At 41.3% G+C, this 19,913-nt stretch overlaps 2 protein-coding genes and 1 long non-coding RNA gene across 4 annotated transcripts in view; 1 reads left to right on the top strand and 2 right to left on the bottom strand.

Moving 5' to 3' along the window:
- Positions 1–2,624: 2,624 nt before the first annotated feature.
- On the bottom strand, positions 2,625–5,657 carry pou4f1 (POU class 4 homeobox 1). 2 transcript variants are annotated; one of them, XR_013297174.1, is made up of 3 exons: positions 5,300–5,657; positions 2,913–4,902; positions 2,625–2,806 (listed from the first exon to the last, which is right to left on the bottom strand). XR_013297174.1 is itself a non-coding variant. In XM_077588240.1 (2 exons), exons 1-2 carry the CDS (start codon positions 5,420–5,422, stop codon positions 3,877–3,879), a joined length of 1,149 nt encoding a protein of 382 aa, XP_077444366.1. In that variant the 5' UTR covers positions 5,423–5,657; the 3' UTR covers positions 2,625–3,876. The 2 variants fall into 2 exon arrangements, 1 of the variants encoding a protein (XP_077444366.1); XM_077588240.1 differs by having other exon boundaries at positions 2,625–4,902.
- A 911-nt stretch (positions 5,658–6,568) lies between these two features.
- Positions 6,569–11,084, bottom strand: obi1 (ORC ubiquitin ligase 1). Its single transcript, XM_077625806.1, has 6 exons — positions 10,918–11,084; positions 10,595–10,730; positions 9,994–10,085; positions 9,453–9,674; positions 9,228–9,316; positions 6,569–8,615 (listed from the first exon to the last, which is right to left on the bottom strand). Exons 1-6 carry the CDS (start codon positions 10,987–10,989, stop codon positions 7,322–7,324), a joined length of 1,905 nt encoding a protein of 634 aa, XP_077481932.1. The 5' UTR covers positions 10,990–11,084; the 3' UTR covers positions 6,569–7,321.
- LOC144092745 (uncharacterized) overlaps positions 10,314–19,913 on the top strand; it is a 33,840-nt gene continuing 24,240 nt past the window's right edge. Inside the window, exons 1-4 of the long non-coding RNA XR_013306141.1 lie at positions 10,314–11,169; positions 11,436–11,516; positions 15,871–15,998; positions 16,717–16,827. This is a non-coding gene — a long non-coding RNA (uncharacterized LOC144092745). The remainder of the gene's footprint in view (positions 11,170–11,435; positions 11,517–15,870; positions 15,999–16,716; positions 16,828–19,913) is intronic.

Genomic DNA, 19,913 nt, shown 5'->3' with positions numbered 1-19,913 from the left:
GAATGAGCACAATATTAACACGAGCTAAACTAATGAAATTAAAATGATTATGAAAACAAATACGCTTAGGTTATAGCCTCTTTTGATGCCATTGACGTTGCTAGAACGTTCATAGATCCCTCCAAGTCATAATGAGTGCACTGTAAGGATTAAAAAAATAATAAGAATTCGATTTTGAAAGGGTTATATATTATTGTTTAATTTTAATCGGTGAAAACCTTAGAGACATTTCCTTAAATTAACCTGTTAACAACAACAAAATAAAATGACGAGTGTATTTGTGCATTAAATTGCAAACTCCTTGTCCATGCAACTTGTGTGCCCTCCAACTAAACTTTTCCAGACAAGACCCAAAATACATATGTGTACTTGGACTGTTTCCTTGATACCAACGTGAATCCAATTTGCAATTTTTGATATGCAGCAAGCCTCATATCCTTGAAAGCATCACTGGCTACATGGCAAGAGGTCAGCCCCCCCAAGATCAAATATTTTTCCTCCTAAATGGCGGATTTATTAGACAAATAAGTTGTTCGTGTGACTTTGAACCCTCCGTGATTGAAATATACCCGTGTGTCAACACCAGCGCTTCTCAAAGCAGTCCCGGGCGATGCATGGCTGCCACCGCGGATTACTGAGCAAATATAATGGGAAATGAGTGCAGATCTGGGGGATCTAACCCCTCAACATTCCCCGGTTTGACATTTCCGTCCAAAGGCCAGCCTCCCTGCGCATTGTTGGATCAAGCGGGCCCACGACGGGCGTTCTTATTATTTTCTTCTCGGAGCGCCTGGAAGTTGAACACTGTCGGGAAAGGAAACAAGGGCACGCCTCGCGTGAGCGTTTCCGATTCTTTTCCCTTTTAGCGGCTTTCTAATGATGTCATCCATCTTGACGCGTGTGCCTAACAGCTGCGATTAGTTGAGGGGCCGCTGGCTTCCGCTCGCAGTCTCGAAAAAGTCGTGCGCTCGTAAATCTGAGCTGCATTGCCTTGCCATAACCTGGGCTCGAATCATTATTTGGAGCCGTGGTGTCAGGGAAGCTCACATCTCATGTGTCAGGAATCCAATTTCCTCTTATTTACATCCATGCTAAAGATTAATTAATGGCCTGGGGGTGTTACATTTATGAGAGGGTCTTGTGTGCGCCCACATAAGAGGGTGGGAATTTTATTCAAGTTCCTTATCACTATATATTGTTATTAGTAGTATTAGTAGTAATAGTACTATCACATCATGTGTTGTGAATTATATACATTTTTGTATACTGCAATAGGAAATGAAAATTGAAGAGACCCATGTAAAATAATCAGTTGATTTTGCTGTTTCAGTAAAACATTTTTTCCAACAGCAACTTAACTCTCAACAGTATCCTCTTTTCCAGCGTGTTTGCTGAAAAGTAAAAATGCTTAAAGTGCATTATAGGGTCATTTTTTTTATAAGAGCTTCAATAATTTTCGTGATTGGCTGTGAGATTAACCAAAACAAACTGGCAGTATAAAATAAGTTCTTTCCCACATGCCCAGCAAAATGAAGCAATGTCCTCCACCTTGAGTTATTCTCCAAAGCTGAACAGTGAATTAACTTCGATGGCTGCTTGCTTAATACTATAAATGGAGAAGAAAACATGCAATTTAGTGTTAATAGTATCATGGATGGTGCAACACGCTAACCTTCACGTGAGTGCACGTCACCTAAATGTTAAGAATGCAGGCCTAACGGGCCCAAGAAGCAACGACACCTTATCCTATTATTAATGGAGCTTTAAGGGTTATGATATCGGTGAAGTTACTGATGAAATATGGCTCTGATTAATAGAGGCCTCTGTCGTAACAGGCTGACATATGGTGGGCGAGCCAGCTGGGGACGGAACCTCAGGCATCCCCTACGGCCATTAACATATTAGAGGCTATTGTGCAGGCAGACCGTCCGACTTCATCCAAGAGCCCCTGTGCAGAGAGACAGCAGCCCAGAGCTGTTTGATATAGGTTTTCAATAATGCATCATTCCCTAGTCCGTCAGCGGAGCTGTTCGTGGTGCTGAAATGATTTCCGTGGAGCTGCGGCGTTCCAAACAACATGCAAATCTGACATGTATTTTTCGAATGTATATAGAGGAAATTAAAGGAAACTCATTCCAATCGCACTTTGCCATGTTCTGAAACATTATTTACATTTATTGTAAATAATCTGCATCAGGAAACTCAATGTTAGAAAATGAACAAATGAAAAAGAAAGATAGTGACGTTTCCTTTGTAAACAGAAAATTGTGTGAGTTAGGGGCGTCGAAAGAGCATTTTACCCTCTGTGAAAGAATTTGGAAATTCAGTCACAGTTTTTCATACCAGCCTTTATAAAAGATTTAGCATCTGGAGGAAAAATCGAGTGTGTGTCTCCTTCTGTGTTATAATCACACTACGCTAACTGATCATTTCTTGTTTATATTCTATCCTACATCCTGGTTGATATGAAGATTTCATCCTTTTTTTTCATTTTCACAGAGTCAAACAAATGCCTTAAATTTCAATATGGGAGTAAAAATCACAAAGCGAGCATTTCAGGAAATTAATTAATTACCACTCGAAATGTCTTAATTAGTGGGCCATTCACAAGCAGAAAGACAAACTTTAATTTATCGATTTATTAGAAGAATGCTGGAACACACCTCCCTGTTGAATTTGGCGTACAGGATGAAAAATACAATTGAAAGTCAAAATCAAAGAAAAGGGACGGCAAATGCGTGGGGACAAGTTGTGAGAAGAGCGGGTGAAAGAGACATTTCCATGACGCCCAGCTTTGTAAACATACCTGTGCACAAAATAAAAAATAGTACTTACAACGTTTTCCTTCACATTTAACACGACAAACAACGTGGTGATCTTAATGTGAAAACAGGCAGTTAACAGTGACTTACACCATCACAAGGCAAGTTCTATAGCAGTAGACAGCTCTACTGTGTACCAAGGAGTAGTCATAATTGCTCTTCCAATGCATAGAGTGCTTGCACTGCAAACTAAAACACAGAAAATACATTTCAGTATCAGCAGACAAGGCTTTTCGTGCTCTCATATGGATTTTTCTCCCCTTCTTTTTTTAACCTTAGTTTGTGAATCCAAAGGTGTCCACCCTATCATTTTAATTCTAAACCAACTCCAATCTTGTGATAAAGTGATGTTTTTGTATTTACAAAACCATGTGGACATTTCGTATAAATAAAGGGTATTTTGTGCAAATTGAAATAAATATATCTCCAGACGTGAGAGCCTGTAGATGATCAAATGCTGCATGTGATTTAATATTCCACGCAGGCCTACATTTTCGTTTAACCAGTAGACACTGCAACGAAATTTCACTTATAGCAGCCCTCAAAATCATACGTAAAGACATGAATAAATAAATAAACAGTCATGTGGATTATTCTGGAATCAACAACCACAGACGCCAAACCAAATTCAAATATATACGACAGTGAATGAGGTAATTTGTGAATGGCTATTAGTTCAAATAATAGGCCTGTGAGGAGAAACAAACTGGCTATATAGCATTTTCTCTTCCCCGCGTGTTTTAAAAGGCAACGTCGACCGTCGCTAAACTTTTCCTCTCAGGAACGGCGCGAGGTGGGTGAAATCTGATTTTGCATACTTCACATTCACCGATAACGTGAAAAAATAATGAATATATATATGAAGCCTCTTATAGAATGAGCGAAGCCCATTGCGCACCAGCGTAGAAACTCGCCGGAGACAAAAGACCAAAGATGGTGCTCTTTTTAATGTCCATTGGTCCTCCGATTCAGTCACAGCAACTTTATTTTTGCGTGTCTTTATTTTATTTGTTGATTTTTTTTCTCGTTGTTGTTTTTTTCACCCCCCGAGTAGTCAGTGTGAGGCGGAAAATTTCAACCTTTTCTGCTTCTGTCTTTGGTTGCAAAACCACACTCGCACCACGTTCTTTTTCAAGTCTAATTTCTCCGCTATAGCCGCTATTTTCTCCGAGGAGGGACGCGGCTGCACGGCGAAGTACGCCTCCAAGGACCTCTTCTCCGGGGCAGCTATGGAGGTCCTCTTGCGTTTCTTTTCCCCTCCGTTGAAAATATCCGGTTTGCTCATTTTCTCCCTTTGGGCCCCCTCGGCCTCCTCCAGCCACGCCTGGAGGATGGGTTTGAGCGCGATCATATTGTTGTGGGACAGAGTCAACGACTCGAATCGACAAATTGTACTTTGGCTCAGCGACCCCACGCCGGGGATTTTGAGATTAGCCAGCGCGCCGCCCACGTCCGCCTGGGTCACCCCCAGTTTGATCCTCCGCTGCTTGAATCGCTCCGCGAAGGCCTCCAGCTCCCGTGGGTCCGTGTCCGAGTCGTTGATGGACGGCAGGCCACCGCCCGGCATGCCGGGGCCGACTTGGCTCCCGCCGTGGTGACCCGGTAAGAGGCCGTGGTGGGTGAGAGGCGAGTTCATGCTCATGGCCGCCTGGTGCGAGAGGTGGCTCAGGCCGTGCATGTGCGGGTGTGCGTGTGCGTGCGCGTGTGCGTGTGCGGAGGAGGTGGAGATCAAGCCTCCGCCGCCGCCTCCGCCGCCACCGCCGCCGCCACCGCCGCCGCCGCCTCCACCTCCGGCCCCGTCGTGCGCGCTGGACATGAGGGCGAGAGAGGGCGAAGTGATGTGGTCCATTAATTCCGGCGAGTCCAGGTTCGGGTGGTGGTGGTGGTGATGGTGGTGGTGATGATGGGCCAGTGGGACCGTGGACGTCGACGAGCACGGCACGGTGCTCATGGTGTGGTACGTGGCGTCGGGCTTGAACGGGTGCGTCTTGCCCTGGGACACGGCGATGTCCACTGCCGCCAGAGCCTCGGCCCGGGCCAGGAGCGTCTCGTCGAAACTGGCGAAAATGTTGCTTTGCAGCTACGGTTGCAAATGTGGAGAGGAAAAATAAATAAATACAAACAAAAACAACAACAACAAAAAGACTAATGAGAATGATGCAGTTTTCATTTGAGGGGAAAAGCGAATAGTAATAAATGCAGCTGTCAATTGTGACTTTGCGACACATAAACGCACGAGCTGAGGTATTCCTTTTGGAAGCGACAAGTCATCAAAATTCAGAGCAAAACAGTGAAGTCGGCATTTGCCTCCTTTCAACAAAAAAAGATCAGAGATTGCAGCGGAATATATTTAAAAAAAAACGCCAGATTAAGCGCCTCGCTCCGAGCGACCCTTTGGAATTGGCGCACGTTTAGCCGCTCAGTCCCTAAGCCGGAGACCACCACACCCGCGCAAGTTTTCAAACAAAGTCTTTTACCTGTGGAGTTTGGAGACAAGCTCTCCGGATAGCCTCCGAGCTGGAATGCAGGGTGGTGTACTTATGCTCCGGTAGCGAAGGATGCATGGCGAAGTGCGCCTGTTTGCTGTTCATGGACATCATCTTTGCCAGCTCCCCCAGTTTAAGCGCGCAGAGAGAAACGGGCTGAAACGGCCCCCAAAAGCCGTAAAAAGCAGTTGTTGACACCGCCAGTGATCTTTTGTCTATCCGCGTGTGATGGCGCCGAGCGCGCAAGTGTTGTGTGCGCTCAGTCGAGCCTTGAGCTCGGAGATCACAGAGATGCCTGCAGTCTCTCACGCGCACTTATCTGTCTACTGTTTCCCTCTGCTGGGATGAGAGAGCCTCTTACACCTGAGCGCCTCAGATCTCGTCAAGCCCAGCCAGCCTTGCTCTCGCGAGACCTAAAGTGCCAGAGCAGTTAACAGACTGACGGATTAAAAAAAAACGAGTACTCTCAGGGCAGAGCCACTAACGTCAAGAGACGAGACGTCTGCGTTTTTTTAAAAGCTGGTGCGGCTCCATCTTACCAAGGAACTGGCCACATGATTTTTTTCTTCGTTTTTTGTGAAGATTGTTGCAGTTTATTTTAGCCATGTCTTCTTGAGACACTAGAAATTTGGTCCCTGTAGGGAATACACTAATTGGAGATGAAGTCCAGTAAAGTCCATCTTAAAAATATATACATTCATTTGGCAAAAAGTGTATATCTCTATTGGGGGAAATGTACATTACTTTGTGGTTTGTTTTCAAAACAAATACATTATTATGAGTCCCCTTTTTTATTTGAAGGGGACTCATAATAATAATCGGACATAGACAGGGCCTGTCCGATTATTATTATTATGATTATTATTATTATGAGTCCCCTTCAAATAAAAATTGCCTAATGCATCTAGTTCATTATATACCTGGCCATCCAATTGAGAACAGTCGTTTTTAGAATATGCTAGTGTTATAAATGTAAAGTCAACCACGGCTGAAAGCATTTTTTTCACTCAAGTAAATAAAACAATATGATAGACTGACATTTTGAGGGTGTCTAGAATAACGGTAATTTTCTGCCGATAAAGTGGGGGGGAAAACTATGTACCATGTTCTTATGTACAAACAAAGTCGTTTACAATTCCAGGAGTTGATAAACCACCTTTATCCACAAAGCTCGCCATCTCCAGTTGAGCACTGAACAAATTGATTTAATACTCCAGTGTAACCTTGTACATAGTCTTTACCTAAATTAATGAATCCCAATGAATTAACACTTCATTTATTCAGGCCACAATGGTTGTCCAATTAAAATTTCATGCCAGCGATTAGCAGTATGTGAAATACACGTGATATCGTTAAATTTGCATAATAAAGTGCTTTCTGCTACAATTAAATTACTGTTAGTGTGTCTGTGCATTTGTGTGTGAGAGGTTGTGTATCATTATACTATTAAGCAGTGGATGAGCCAATTTTCTGCCTTGAATGCCAGAAAATCAACAAATCAGGGGGATCATTGTCATGCTCAACATCAGTACCATGCACCATTGAATGAAACCAATTTTTTGGAACAACTTTCGCTTCAACACAAAATTGAAGGAGCTCAAACTCTGCCTAGCATTTGACATTTACCGGTAGCCACGGTACACAGAATAAATAAACATTTTCTTAGTGCAAGGTCATTCGCATTTATTAGGTGTTTTTTTTCTCTCTCTCAGTAGGTTGTCATCTTTTGTGACTCACAACTTCTCGGACAAAAAGGTCAGACAGTAAGTGTGCCAACAATAGACAGGCAGTGCTATACTTAAAACAGCGATATTTGTCTTACAGCTTTAACTCCATCAGACTTTCTTTTAAGCGCAAGACTTTAAAATCTATTGAACGCCTACTTCAATTGTCAGATGATTTTCCTGCTCTTATGTCACAAACAGAGATGCAACTTTAAAATATGAGACCCCTGTGCACAATGCGTGTCAAGAACATGTTTCAGTGCAGAAGACAGAGAGGTGTTAGACAACTTCACATAAGTTTTGAGAGTTTAGTGGGGCTGCTTGTGTTAAAGGGGCTGTGGGACTTCCTCTTTGTTGGCTGGCCAGCGTTGACCGCATGTTTGTCTCTTGATGTTTTCACAGGTTTCCCACAGGGAGAGAGGTCATGGTCCTGGCTTTGGCTCGCTGGACTGACAGAGCCAGAGGGACCGGCCTTGGTTTCTTCCAGAGCGTCAAAGAGCAGATCAAAAGAGAGTTCTTCCACGTGAGAAGTCGCTCCGTGTTCCTCACATCCGGGCACACGACTCTCCTCCACATCTGACACCAAAGATGGAGGACATCCTTCTCCAGTGCAATCTCCAGGAGCCTCGTTACTAACCGTAGCGCATTGTACTACGACATCAGCAAACTTTTTCGGTTCTGCGGTAAGAGTGTGGTCTAAGTCGGCGGGAAGGGATGCCAAGGAGAGCTGAGACCCGCGGCTACTCGAGCTCTCCACGTCCAGCATCATGGAGTCCAACTCAGAGATTTTGTTGAGGTAAGCAGCATCCATGGAAGCCTCGCTGGACTTTTGGAAACTATCGGGCTCGTCAGCCACAAAAACAGCAGCTGTGGAATCAGTAGCCGATTGTTCTTTACTCGGACCAGGAGGGGATTGCTCATTTGACTCCGAGTGCTTCCAAGTTCCCCAAAAAACAGGTTTTAGCGCCTGTCCGTCATCCGTATTTGTAGGCAAACACTTGGGGAACATGTCGCCGTTGCTTAACTGCGTTTCTGTGGTGGTTTTGCCCGGACTGGGAACCTCGCCAAAATCAAGTCTTCTGAGATGAGTAACAGGTTTGAACGCCACTCTCTTCTCACGCACACCAGGGCTTCTCAGTGTCAGGGAACGAAAGGCGGAGGACGGCGTGGAAGGCAAGATGTCCAAGGATGTGCCATCCATGTCCTCCACATTTTTGGAGAGCCCACAAGGATTTTTGAGAGTGTCCTTCTGATCCGCACACGATAAGAACATCGAGCTATGAGGTGTAGAAAATGTCAATGCATCAGCCTCAGGATTGCTGCAAATGGAGCCCCGCTCGTTATCACTCAAGCTTCTCATCATCATCATGTTGAGTCTTTGCTGTTGGGTAAGAGATTCTTGTCCCAGCGCCTTCATAGATGACACCTGCATTTCTGCACATCTCTTTTCAGACGTCCGGACCCGATTCTCCAGGTCCTCAATGTACTGGTCACTGCGCTCCAGGGCCTTATTCAAGTGGTCTAGGTCTCTCTGGTACTGCTGGATTTTTGCTTCCAAGGCAGCAACAGTATAACGCCCAAACCTGACGATGAAACATGTTTGTTTGTTTTTTTATAAACAATTTATCCTTTCCAACAAGAACACTTTGTCATTAGATATCATTGACATTTTAATCACATTTTTCTATTCAGAATGAAAGAATGCATGACGAAGAGTCTTGTGGCGTAGAAACGTGCATAAACAGTAGGAATAACGTAATGAAAAAGTGACAGATTTTTTTTTTTTAATATTTTGGTATTTCTACTTTACCTATAACAGTTCAAGTTTAGTCTGTCAAGATGACAGGAAAAATGACTTCCGAGAGAAACAGAACAGTGGCAAATGTCATTAACTTAAGGAGAGCGGAGAAAAGGGAGAATAGGGGAGACTAAAACTACATGGATGAAGAATATCTAAGGGCATGGCAACCGTCGGAAAAAAATTAACATTACTTTTTATGTCGTATGTGAACATGTGGTAAATCGTTGTGCAAACATTCCATTGCTACATATTCTCAAATGCCTAACTTCATTTAACCAATGACTTAAGTTCTGAATTGTTCTAAATGTAAAATACCTTTCGATATCTAGAGAAATTTACACACATCAAACTAAGACTTTTGTGTACTACTTGCCCACTAACAGAAGATACTTACTTTTGTGGGGATCTACTAACCACCTCAGCTTTCAGTCTCGTATTCTCTTGCACCAGATCAACATTTTGAGATCGCAGTGCTTTATTTGTCTGGGGATGATAAGAATACCGTAAGCTCTAGTCTTTGTTTGGACATTCTAAAATTTAATAAATAACAACAACAAAATAATAATAAATGAAATAACATTGAAAAGATTATTAAATTAAAATGTTAGAAATTACATGCCTCCTTAAGCTTGTCAAAATCCTGTTTAAGTTTATCGCAAACATCGTTGGCTGTTTGCAACCGGTTTGTCCATTCCTTTATGAAGCTCGGATCCACTCTTTTCTCATCTGCATGCACAGAGTTAATACTGCTCGGATCCAAGGCTGTCCTCAGTTGCAACTCCAGATTTTGGTTTTTGGACTTCAGCTCTTCATTTTCTCTGCTGAGACCCTCAATTTCATCCTGTCAAGACAAATTGCATTCCATTCCCATTACTAGAAAAGAATATTAATCTTTCAGTCATTTTCTTAACCGCTTCTCCTCACAAGGGTCACGGGGGGTGCTGGAGTCTATCCCAGCTAACACCGGGCCACCGAAAAGAATATTAACAACAGCAAATTCTATTCAATAAAAAAAAGAAAAGGCAACCGGTGCCATTCCAGAATCATATTCGATTGACCCTTCGACAATGTGTTTATTCTTAACTTCTGTAATGGCATGAATGAAGGGTTGTTGTTCTAAATAATTGTTATTTCACCAATAAGGCCTGGTGGACTAATACCTCATAATCACGCAGAAGGAGCTCTCCCCTAGTTTTCCGAAGACATTTTCTCACAGAGGGGCTCTCAGCGTGATCACTGTCATTTGTACCTCCTGGAGCAGAACACAGAAGACAGATTAGTGTGTAAATATTAGTCAGATAAAGTATTATGAAATGGCACACGTTTCAGTAAAGTGAAATATTTATTATTCAAAAAATGTAGGGTTGAAGTAGGTGTATTTTGTTTAGGTAGATAGTCAACACCTTGGAATTATATTTTTTATTTGCCTCAAATTCAATCAGTAAGAATCGTATAGGTTTTAACCAGCCTTTGAATCAAGGCGATCTGGAAGTGAAATATCTTGTTTGAACAAACAAATGTCATTGTTATTGCATCTTGGTTCAAGTTGCCCAACCTTTTAAGAAACATTTACTATGTATAAACTTAGATACTTTGAGGGTCAAGATATGGTGGCAAGCAGGTATCTGAAAACAATAACCTAAAATAATGGCTGTCTGTGCCAGGGAGCCTGGTAAATGTGGGAAAATAGACTTTTATAACAATTGTAGAGGATGTCTAAATATCTGCTGCTGATCGGACTGTGTAGCAGCAACAACTCACCTAGAATTTCTCTGCAAGGGTTCTCTATAGTAATGGGGACTCGGCATGAGGGACACTGGCTGGAGTTCTTTAACCACATTTCCATGCAGGACGAGCAGAACACGTGGTGGTTTCCACAAATAACCGGTTGCCTGACCTACAATGTATCAAAAGTCAGTTGGTGCCACACTCTTCCATAATACGAGATGAAACGATCAAAGAACATGTCACATGTGGCAGTTGACGTCTGTGCTTGGACAAACGTTGCCTACTCGGTGGAACTTTTAACGCGATGTTTTTTTCTTTCGATCTTATGCAATAACGACTGCGAGGTGGATCGTTACCTTTCCGAGGCATATCTGACACGATATGGGGAGAGTCAGACATAGCGTCGAAGTTTGGAAGTTGAGAGCCATGTTTCCGAGCGCGTCGCTGGAGGAGACTCAAATGAGCCAACCGGAAGTGTGGAAGAGCGCGCCAAACTGAGGCGGAAATGCAAAACGGACTACGGAAAATCTCGAAGACCAAAAAGTTTCGTAATTAATATCAGCCTGCTGACGTGCAGCTCAAACAATTCAAGCACAGCACATTTACGCGTATGTATATTAATACCGTTCTTTTTTTGTGTTCTGGAGATTTTGGGGGAAAAAAGACAGACAGACAAAAGATGGACACACAAAACATACTGAGACTCAGGATCAACTCAATAGCAGTGTGCTTTATTGCAAGAATTGACACCCCCGTGCTAAGTGACTCCATTTTTAAATTAATTAATTAGTTAATCTAAACATCTGTGGGGGTGTTTCATTTAATAAGGAACATCAACATGTGATTTTTCATGCAACATGCAAATTCCAAACAGGAGGACTGACCTGAAATCAAACCAAGGACTCCAGAAGTGTGAGGCCAACACACTCCCCAATCATCCGCCTGGCCGCCATTTGTAAGTAGATTTTTAAAAAATAATAATATTTTTTTTAAAAAGTGATTAGGGAAACTAATATGCTGTGTTCCTAATATGCTCATATATGGCACAGACATACACAATAATGTCTTATGGAAAATTCCCCTCATCCTCACCCGCAAAAAAAGTCTGTGTTTTTTATGGGAAATGGTTCTGCATCCCTGCAGCCTATTGCTCATCACAACTCAGTTGCTTGAAATAGGATGTTATTTGCATAATACAGTGTAACTTTGAAGATAAAGGTTAAAAGTGAAACAATAGCAACCATGGGCCTCCATTGGTAAAATATTCATCCAGCAGATAATGCAGCATTTACAATTCTACGCATGCTTTTCATTCCGGTTAAATTTAACTTGTAAACAAACAAATAAAAAAGAACGTTGCTCAACGAAAGTTCCAAGCAGTCTAAGTTAAGTGAAAACTCAAGAGCGAAGATGGACTTTCTGAATTAAAAATAATGGGGAAAAAATTAGTTCTTACTGGTTACCATGCACTTTATATTGACTAAACTCTATAATGTCCCATTAGTCAGATGTCACATGGTTTATTTATAATATCTTGATTTATAGAATACATCTTAGACATGGACTGTCTCATAAGGAACAACAATGTGTTGTAGCTTATTTTTAATACAAACAGAATACTACAATGAAATAACAAAAAGAGTCCCCACCAGTCAATGCTAATTGCATTAGAGAGATGTCCTAGTTTGAGATAAATGAAGTACAGGATATGTTGGTTTAGATATGAGTGATAGCTCTTGAGAGAATTGACTGGCTTCTAATGAAGCTGTTACACAGTTTCCAGTCTGTAAGCATAGCACTACTAGCGTAACAGTATGTTTAAGTGAGCCTCGGAGACATTAGGAATTACATAAAAGCTTCGTATAAAAGACATACTTTGACCAATAAACAGTTAACACATTGAAATATTTCTATTTTATTTCAAAAGAAATTGTTGCACCATATCTCAAATGTTTTATTTACAAATATATTTACCTCCAACTTCTTAATGAAACAGATAAGGAACCCATTTCTAATTAATGTGTCTAAGGTTCAGTTTTTTTTGGAGGGGGTACAATGTGTGGGGGAAGTGTTACCTTATTTCTCAATGAGTACGGGATGCCACTTTAGAGAATTTATAGGCCTTCGAAAGCCATCTCAGTCTACGAACAACAAATCGGATCATAATTTTGACTGTAATCCAATGCATTATTCCAGGTTATTGATATGTGTGTATTACATTATTCAAATCAAAAGGTACACTGTATACAATTAGTATTTAGTAACTACATATAATAATTTCGCCAGTCTATGCAGAATTGCTTAAACCTGACTAACCTGACTAACTGAAATTGTAGTACTCTGCAACGAGATGAACATTAATTGGTGACAGTCAATTAATCACGTTGCTACAGTCAGCTGCATCTATTGATCTTGCCTGAGTAGTGATTTTTCATCCTTAAATGGCAGCAATTGCCAGATTTGACCAGCATGTGTAATGGACAGCGAGTCACCAACGACCTGGACGTCCGTCTTAGCACTGGTGAGCATGGCCCCCCTCATCCTCCCAGTGCTGCCAAATAGCATCTTTACCATTTAACTTGGAAAGGTTTAGACTGCCCTAAGAGCACAGCAGCGAAACAGTGAGCGCTGGTGTTCAGATGACCTTTTCTGTTCAAGGCTTAATCTCTGACAAATGCTTGCTTTAATTAGTTTGATACCCCATGCCTGGACTTCCACCCCACCCTCCTCCTGTTCTTCTCTTTACCTTTTTCTCTATCTCCTTTTCGCAACCACAAATCAGTTGGATTCAGAAATGATTAAGATGTAATTTAGACAGAGGTTGACCAAAATACAGATATTCTAGGTAATGTTTGGTGCTGAATGCTCTCCCTGTCACAATCCATTAATATTAATATGGAGATCACCTGTTTCCATGTGTTTTTGGAATTGCATGACTTATATTTAGGTACCAATTATTTTCTTTAAAGCAGTCTAGCCTGCAATATAATGTCAGTATATACCAGTTACACGGCCATCTTGATGACTGTATTGAGAAAAGATAAAGTAAATAGAAGGTGGTAAAGACCTTACCCAGCACAGAGTTGGAGGCTTTTACATTGCATTCTTATGATTAGCTAGTTATGTACCGGAAGAGGTGGATAAGTGTGCATCTGTTTATAATAATATAAACAGAAGAGCACAAATGTGTTTGGGAGACCCAATGACATATTGTTGCATGAGTCTCAGTTACCTGATTTTGTGGATCAGTTGATTTTTCCAGTTTGAACAAAATTATCCCAACATTGTAACTCTATATTGGGTTCTTAGTACAGCACTGGTTTTTAACTAAGGGGATCAATATCCTTGTAACCCTGCATTATTTTGTTTCTTGGAGCCCATAAGTCATTTGCTGCCATTGATGACGTCCAATCCAATTTGACTGTGGGGCTGGCGGTGATCGAGTGATTGCTGCCAGCCATCCCAGTCCAATTAGATTGGAGTCTATCCCCATCAATGGCAGCCAATGAGTTAATACTTAAAAATTAATACATTTTAAAATCCTGATCTTTTCCATCCATTTCTGACCAATTTCCGATCACGTGATGAAATGAAATGTTGACAGCTAAGTAGTAACTTAAAATCATCTTAAAATGTAAAATTCAAGGTAACTAAAAATAACTATCTCCACTGATTACCTTTTCTCTAATGCACTAAATTTTAAAAAAGGGGAAAAAAATCCCAACTCAATTCAAATACTGAATCAGTCCCAGTGCAGCTACAAACACAAGTAAAATAGATGCATGGCCACAACCCCCTGTTTTATTGGAAAGGGCTTTAATTATTAGGGCGTAAGTCACGCTGTGACTGGAGGGCCGTCTCTTTGATGCAGGCCTAGTTTATATTTATCCCCTCCTTTGCAGCAATAGCAGCAGTGCCACCGTCACCACCAGCAGCGTGTGGCGTTTTTATTACATTGCCCACAGGCAAGTTCAGCCTTGTCCCTCTCTCTCACACACATACACGCACGCGCACACACACACACACACACACATTTTCAGCCTGCAGGTCCAGCAGCCGGTTGAGTCCCCTCCATAGCCAAGACACCCCTCATCCCCATGCAGGCCCACTTGGTCCCTTGGGACAGTGGAAGGAGGGTGAGGGTATTATGCTAATAGTATAGCCTCCCGCTCGCTTCTCTTCACAGCTGGGAAGGACCATCATTACAAGTATTGTTGCAATCCGTATGAGAAGGACACGTCATCGGGATGAGTACTGCATGCATAGATCACATAAAATATGATGAAAATGTGCATGAAGGGGACGAAGGATAAAATGCAAAACTTGTTATGAACCCCTTATATCAAGTCTACTGTCGAAATGGCCTGCTGTAAATCTGTATATTTCCCTCTTTACTTTTGTATTTCATTTAATATTTCCCATGGTTGGCTGGTCATATCTCAAGACAAGAGCCTGTGGCATATGAGCAAGAAATAGGATATAAGTTTTTTGAATTTCTAATGCTGCATAGAACTCTACCCGTCAGTATAGTAATCAATTCCAAATCCATTAAAAATGGGTAGAACTCAAATAGACCAGTGTTGCAGAAATGATTCTAATTATCCATCCTATTTAGGTACAAATTAAATATAGGCTAAATAACGGAAGTAAATTGTATTCTTTTATCTACATGCACCAATATTATAATATTGCATTCTATCCTTAAATGGTTTTTTAAATATGACCAAGAGATTCTGCAAAACAGTTACCTAAATAAAAGTTTACATGTAAATAATAAATCCAAATGTAGAGGAGATTTGTTTCCAGAAAGAGCCATTTTCAGGTTCTTTGCAAGTCACACACGTTAACTGCGAGTACACAACACTATGAATGAATATCAACAATTTCTTTGGTAAACTTTTGATATACTGACTCCTCTTGTTTTTGAGTGTATAAAAGTAGCAATATTTTTATAAGAAGATACATGTATTTTTGTGAGTTTGCAGTTAAGTGATAATTCGAAGCCTCCATGTTTTGTTCTCCTCTTGCTCAGACAGGAGTTTCAGAGATTCGATCATGCTAATTTTAGGGAACAGGAGTATCCATTTCATCACTTCTATTTTCAGTGCACGTTTGATCAGCAAACGGTTTAATTAATCACGCGCATGGTCCATAACCAAGGTGAAGGGTGTCTGAATATTCGGAAAATGACCTATTAAAAATGCATGTTATCTCATTACTCCTGCTGCCAAAAACCTGGAAACTATGACAAAAAGAGAGAGAGAAAAAAGTACTTTACTTTTTTTTTCTTTTGTTTTCTGACCTGACAGAGGGCAAAGATGTGAGGAGAGGAGAGTGGAGTGGTCTCCTTCATTTCACTAATCTCCCTGAAACCTGAACCTTTATTAGATCTGAAGGACATTAGTATAAGACAGCCATCCTCCAGCCTTGTGCAATGGTAAGTGTATCGCATAAAAAAACTATTCAACATTACATACATATAAACCAGCTTGATGAAAAAAAATCTCTGTATGTCCTTGATGAAACATTTTTCATATTTGATCAAATATCTGCTAATAGTGGGTGTGTTCAACAACAACAAAAATTCCACCATCTCACACACACAGCCAGCCCCATGCATACGCACTCACACACACCAGGAGGCCTTATTAATTATTTGTAGCCACTTGACTTCATATTGTGCAGCCAGTGGCTTGGTCAAAGATTATAATTACCACTTCCCTGTTTGTATCATTTTCCATCTCTCGTGCTTTTAGTGCAGTGTTACCTCTCTTGACGCTCTCTCCCTTGCTTCCTCCCTCTCTCCCGTATACACAAGACCAAAAGTGCAGCCACATCATTTATTGATAAGACAAAAAGAATGTAATGAAATTATCAATGTTCTTGAATTAATTATGAACATGATTAAGAAAGCTAAAATCTCAGGAGCCGGTCTCTCATTACCCATTCACTCTTAGGGATTGCTTTCATTCAGTAAAGGAGAGGCGAAAAAGCCTTGCAGCAGAGCCCAGTCTGGCTCAGTCCGTCTCCCCGTGTGCCTGTCCCGAGGTCTCCACTGCTGGGCTCAACTGACCAAACCTCCGACAAGCCCGGATCAGGCTCCCACTCGTGTGCTTTTACCGCTGGAATGACGTGTACTTTCTTGTGGCCCTCAGATGTCTGCCCGGAAATACCAACATATGCTCAACTCTGCTCATGTGATCTGTTTGATATTGCCGTCGCCCAGCACTGAAAACTTTTGGCCCAGCTAAGAAGTTGTACTCAAGGTAGGTGAACTCTCTCTGACTTGGTTCTTAATGTCTCTGTTAAGATGTAAATGAAATTCAATATTAGCATAATATAAATATATACATACAATTAAATGTGTATCACTACAATTGACCGTATAATATAATAAACAAATATCTTTACTGGTGTTTTCTCCAACCCAGAAAGGGTGAGAGATTTGATATTCATTTGAAAATCCTCTATGAGACAAAACACTGCTATAACATATCAAATTAGGTTAGTTTGTTTGATCACTGCAGATTTTTTTTAATTCTAATTTTGAGCAATGTGTGGAATTCAATGTTTAAGAATGCACTACTACTTAGTTTGACACTAGCAAACCACATGGCACCAAATTCAGTGACAACCCATTTATATTCCATGGGAGGACTACAGATGCTCTGCAGAGATGTCTTTGGTTCAGCCTGCCTTTCTTCTGCTCAGTCATATGGGACAATATATAGGGCAAAATTCCCTAAAGTATTGGGAGTTTTAAGGAAACTCTCTCTCCATTCCCAATATCTCTTTTATGCATATTTCTAGCTTCCCTGCCTGCATGTACCCTCAAACACAAATATGCAGTTGCACCACTCTGTACTCGCGCAATGCAATCCTTTCGGTGCCTGCCTTTAGAAGCAGAACACACACTTTCGCAGGCATATTTTCACTGGACATACAATTAGACCTGCAAAATATAATTTGAAACAATGCAAATCATAACACTGTTTTGGGACAGTGTAATTCAACACAAATGTGGTCTAAATTGTGGCTGTTTTTTATTTGGCAAATTGATAGCACTAAAATATCAATACTCTGCTTTTTTCTACATTTATTTATTCCAAGCTATCCAAAACTGCTGTTTGTACATTTTTATTTTTTGTCTTGCATTCTATTTTTTGTCTTGAATTCTACATCCATAGTTTGTTTATGTAGCTAATTTCCTAATTTGGGGGCTATAGAGTGCAGTCAAATATTTTTCCTTTAAGTATATGATGTGCATTGTATTTCACTATGGGTTGAAAGATGCTCACCAAAGCAATTTAGAGATCTCTAAGGGATGTTTCTTCCTACTTTACATAAAGCACTATTCCAGCTACAGTCTCCAAACAACATATTCAATCTACTTGAAAACAAAGGGTAGACAAGAAAGAGATCTCAGGGGTTAATGGGGAACCTCCTGACCAAAGGATTGATCCAAGTATTGGATCGCACATAAAGCTGCAGTTACTGGATATTACCCTGCTGCTATCGGCCTGCAGTGATGGCCTGGATAAGAAGTGCTTACCAAAGAGGATGCTCCTGCAGGGCAGATACGGTTTCCCACCCCTCTGGGAACAACAACCACATGCCGGCTGCTTGCTCAGGAACTTTCTACCTCATCGAGTAAATCCAGCAGCCTTATCAAGTTACTAGCCAACTGAACTGCTCCAGAAAGTCCACCAATTTGGAGCTTTGTGACAGCAATTAAATGGCACCTGTTTTTCCTCGATAACAGTGGTGATTACTTGGTTTGTTTGGCACGTGTTATCTTGGATGGCGAGCCCAGATTCAGCATCTGTATTACACTGTAGTTTTACAGTGCTTATTTTTCTCCCATGGATTATCGCAGAGTAGAAAATGACACGTTTTCTAAACTACCTTAACAGGTTATTTTAATTGTTTGAAGGTGTCAAAATACTCAGACTAAGTTTGTTTGTTTGTTTTTGGGGGGTGATTGAACTCACTCAAGATCCACGCCAGGGTCAGTATGCAGCTTTACCCATGCACATCTGCTGTATGCCTCTCTTTGGTATTACCCATGAAGCACCTGGCTCATACCACCCGCCAACAACTACAGCCCAGATGGCAGCTAAGCAGGCTAATTATGTCAACACAAAACTCTGATGGCCCACATCGAGCACTCTGGGGCCACTTTGGCGCACTGAGTTCCCCTCTCCAGTTATGTTGAAGAGGACGTCTGCCATGGCGCTATAAAGATGTCAAGTGTGTAATCATGGTCGTAGACAAGGCCTAGCATAGTGCTTTGCACCCCCTGGCAAGAAACTATACATTGTCTTTGCCCAAGACCCACTGATGGAGCGTTATACTCATGTCCTATATGTATGTTGTCAAAAAACTGTCACATGCTATATGGTTCAGTTCCTATGAAAATATTTTACATGAGGGATGTGTAAATTTAAACATCTTTTGAAGTGATAAGCAGTTATATATGTTGTTGTATATTTACTTTTGTATATACTACTACTAAACTTGGCACCGCTGCGTCTGCATGTAATGTCAGACATCCACTTGTCACTGTGTTGTGGATTACTGCCCAAGAGTGACAGTTACAATCTCTATACTGTTGTACCTCCTGGCCGCCTTGCTGGTGTTTTCTGTTCATGATAAATGCACCTCTATTAATGAGCAGGAAAGAATATTGAATAACTTTGAAAGGCTAGGGACCTATGGCCCTCAAGAGTCACAGAACGAGAGACAGATCTTCCTCTAAGCCAAATATAGTACATGCAGTCAAATACAAGCTTAAGAAAATGCACATTGCCAATCCATTGACGTAGTGTTGACATTCTGAAAGTGGAGAGTTATATACCATGACCCTGATATCCAACCGTTGAATGATTTATAGATCAGATAAGACAGACTGAAAGACATACTCTATATAGCGAGTTTACAGTATTTGGTTTGAAGTCTGTCTGGATTTGGGTGTCGTGAGCTTTTAGTTTCAAATGCACAGACAAATTAGCTGAAATAAAGCAATAAAGACTGTAATTTGTCCCAGTGCAATTCTACTGCATCTTTTCACCCTCCTCCTCCACCTCTCCCCAAAGTATGTCCCATCTGCTTTGGGGAGCTCTCCCCAGCATGCAGTAGAAGGATAAGCACACCATTTCCCTGTCAATACTTTGCTATTAGCCCCCGCAGATCCATATATCTCAGGGCTGGAGGCTATAAGAGGGTGTGGGGTGCTCCTCTTATCTGAATCGCTGTATCTGAGGTTCTCCTCTCTGCCCTAAACTTTGATTCAGCCAGCTGAGAGGTTAACGAGAGAAGCAAGGCAATAACGGCAACAGAAAGAATATGTCCA

Source organism: Stigmatopora argus, chromosome 2 (assembly GCF_051989625.1).
Source record: "Stigmatopora argus isolate UIUO_Sarg chromosome 2, RoL_Sarg_1.0, whole genome shotgun sequence".
In the NCBI taxonomy this organism is placed as follows: Eukaryota; Metazoa; Chordata; class Actinopteri; order Syngnathiformes; family Syngnathidae; genus Stigmatopora; species Stigmatopora argus.
The sequence above is the reverse complement of the archived record's forward strand: the minus strand, read 5'-3'. Positions and strand labels throughout refer to the sequence as shown.

Coding starts and splice junctions, on each gene's coding strand:
- pou4f1 (XM_077588240.1), bottom strand. CDS start 5,422: ATGATGTCCATGAACAGCAAACAGGCGCACTTCGCCATGCATCCTTCG. Junction 4,903..5,299: donor CTTGTCTCCAAACTCCACAG/GTAAAAGACTTT, acceptor TTGCAACCGTAG/CTGCAAAGCAACATTTTCGC.
- obi1 (XM_077625806.1), bottom strand. CDS start 10,989: ATGGCTCTCAACTTCCAAACTTCGACGCTATGTCTGACTCTCCCCATA. Junction 10,086..10,594: donor CCCTTGCAGAGAAATTCTAG/GTGAGTTGTTGC, acceptor GTTCTGCTCCAG/GAGGTACAAATGACAGTGAT. Junction 8,616..9,227: donor GTTAGTAGATCCCCACAAAA/GTAAGTATCTTC, acceptor TTTCATCGTCAG/GTTTGGGCGTTATACTGTTG.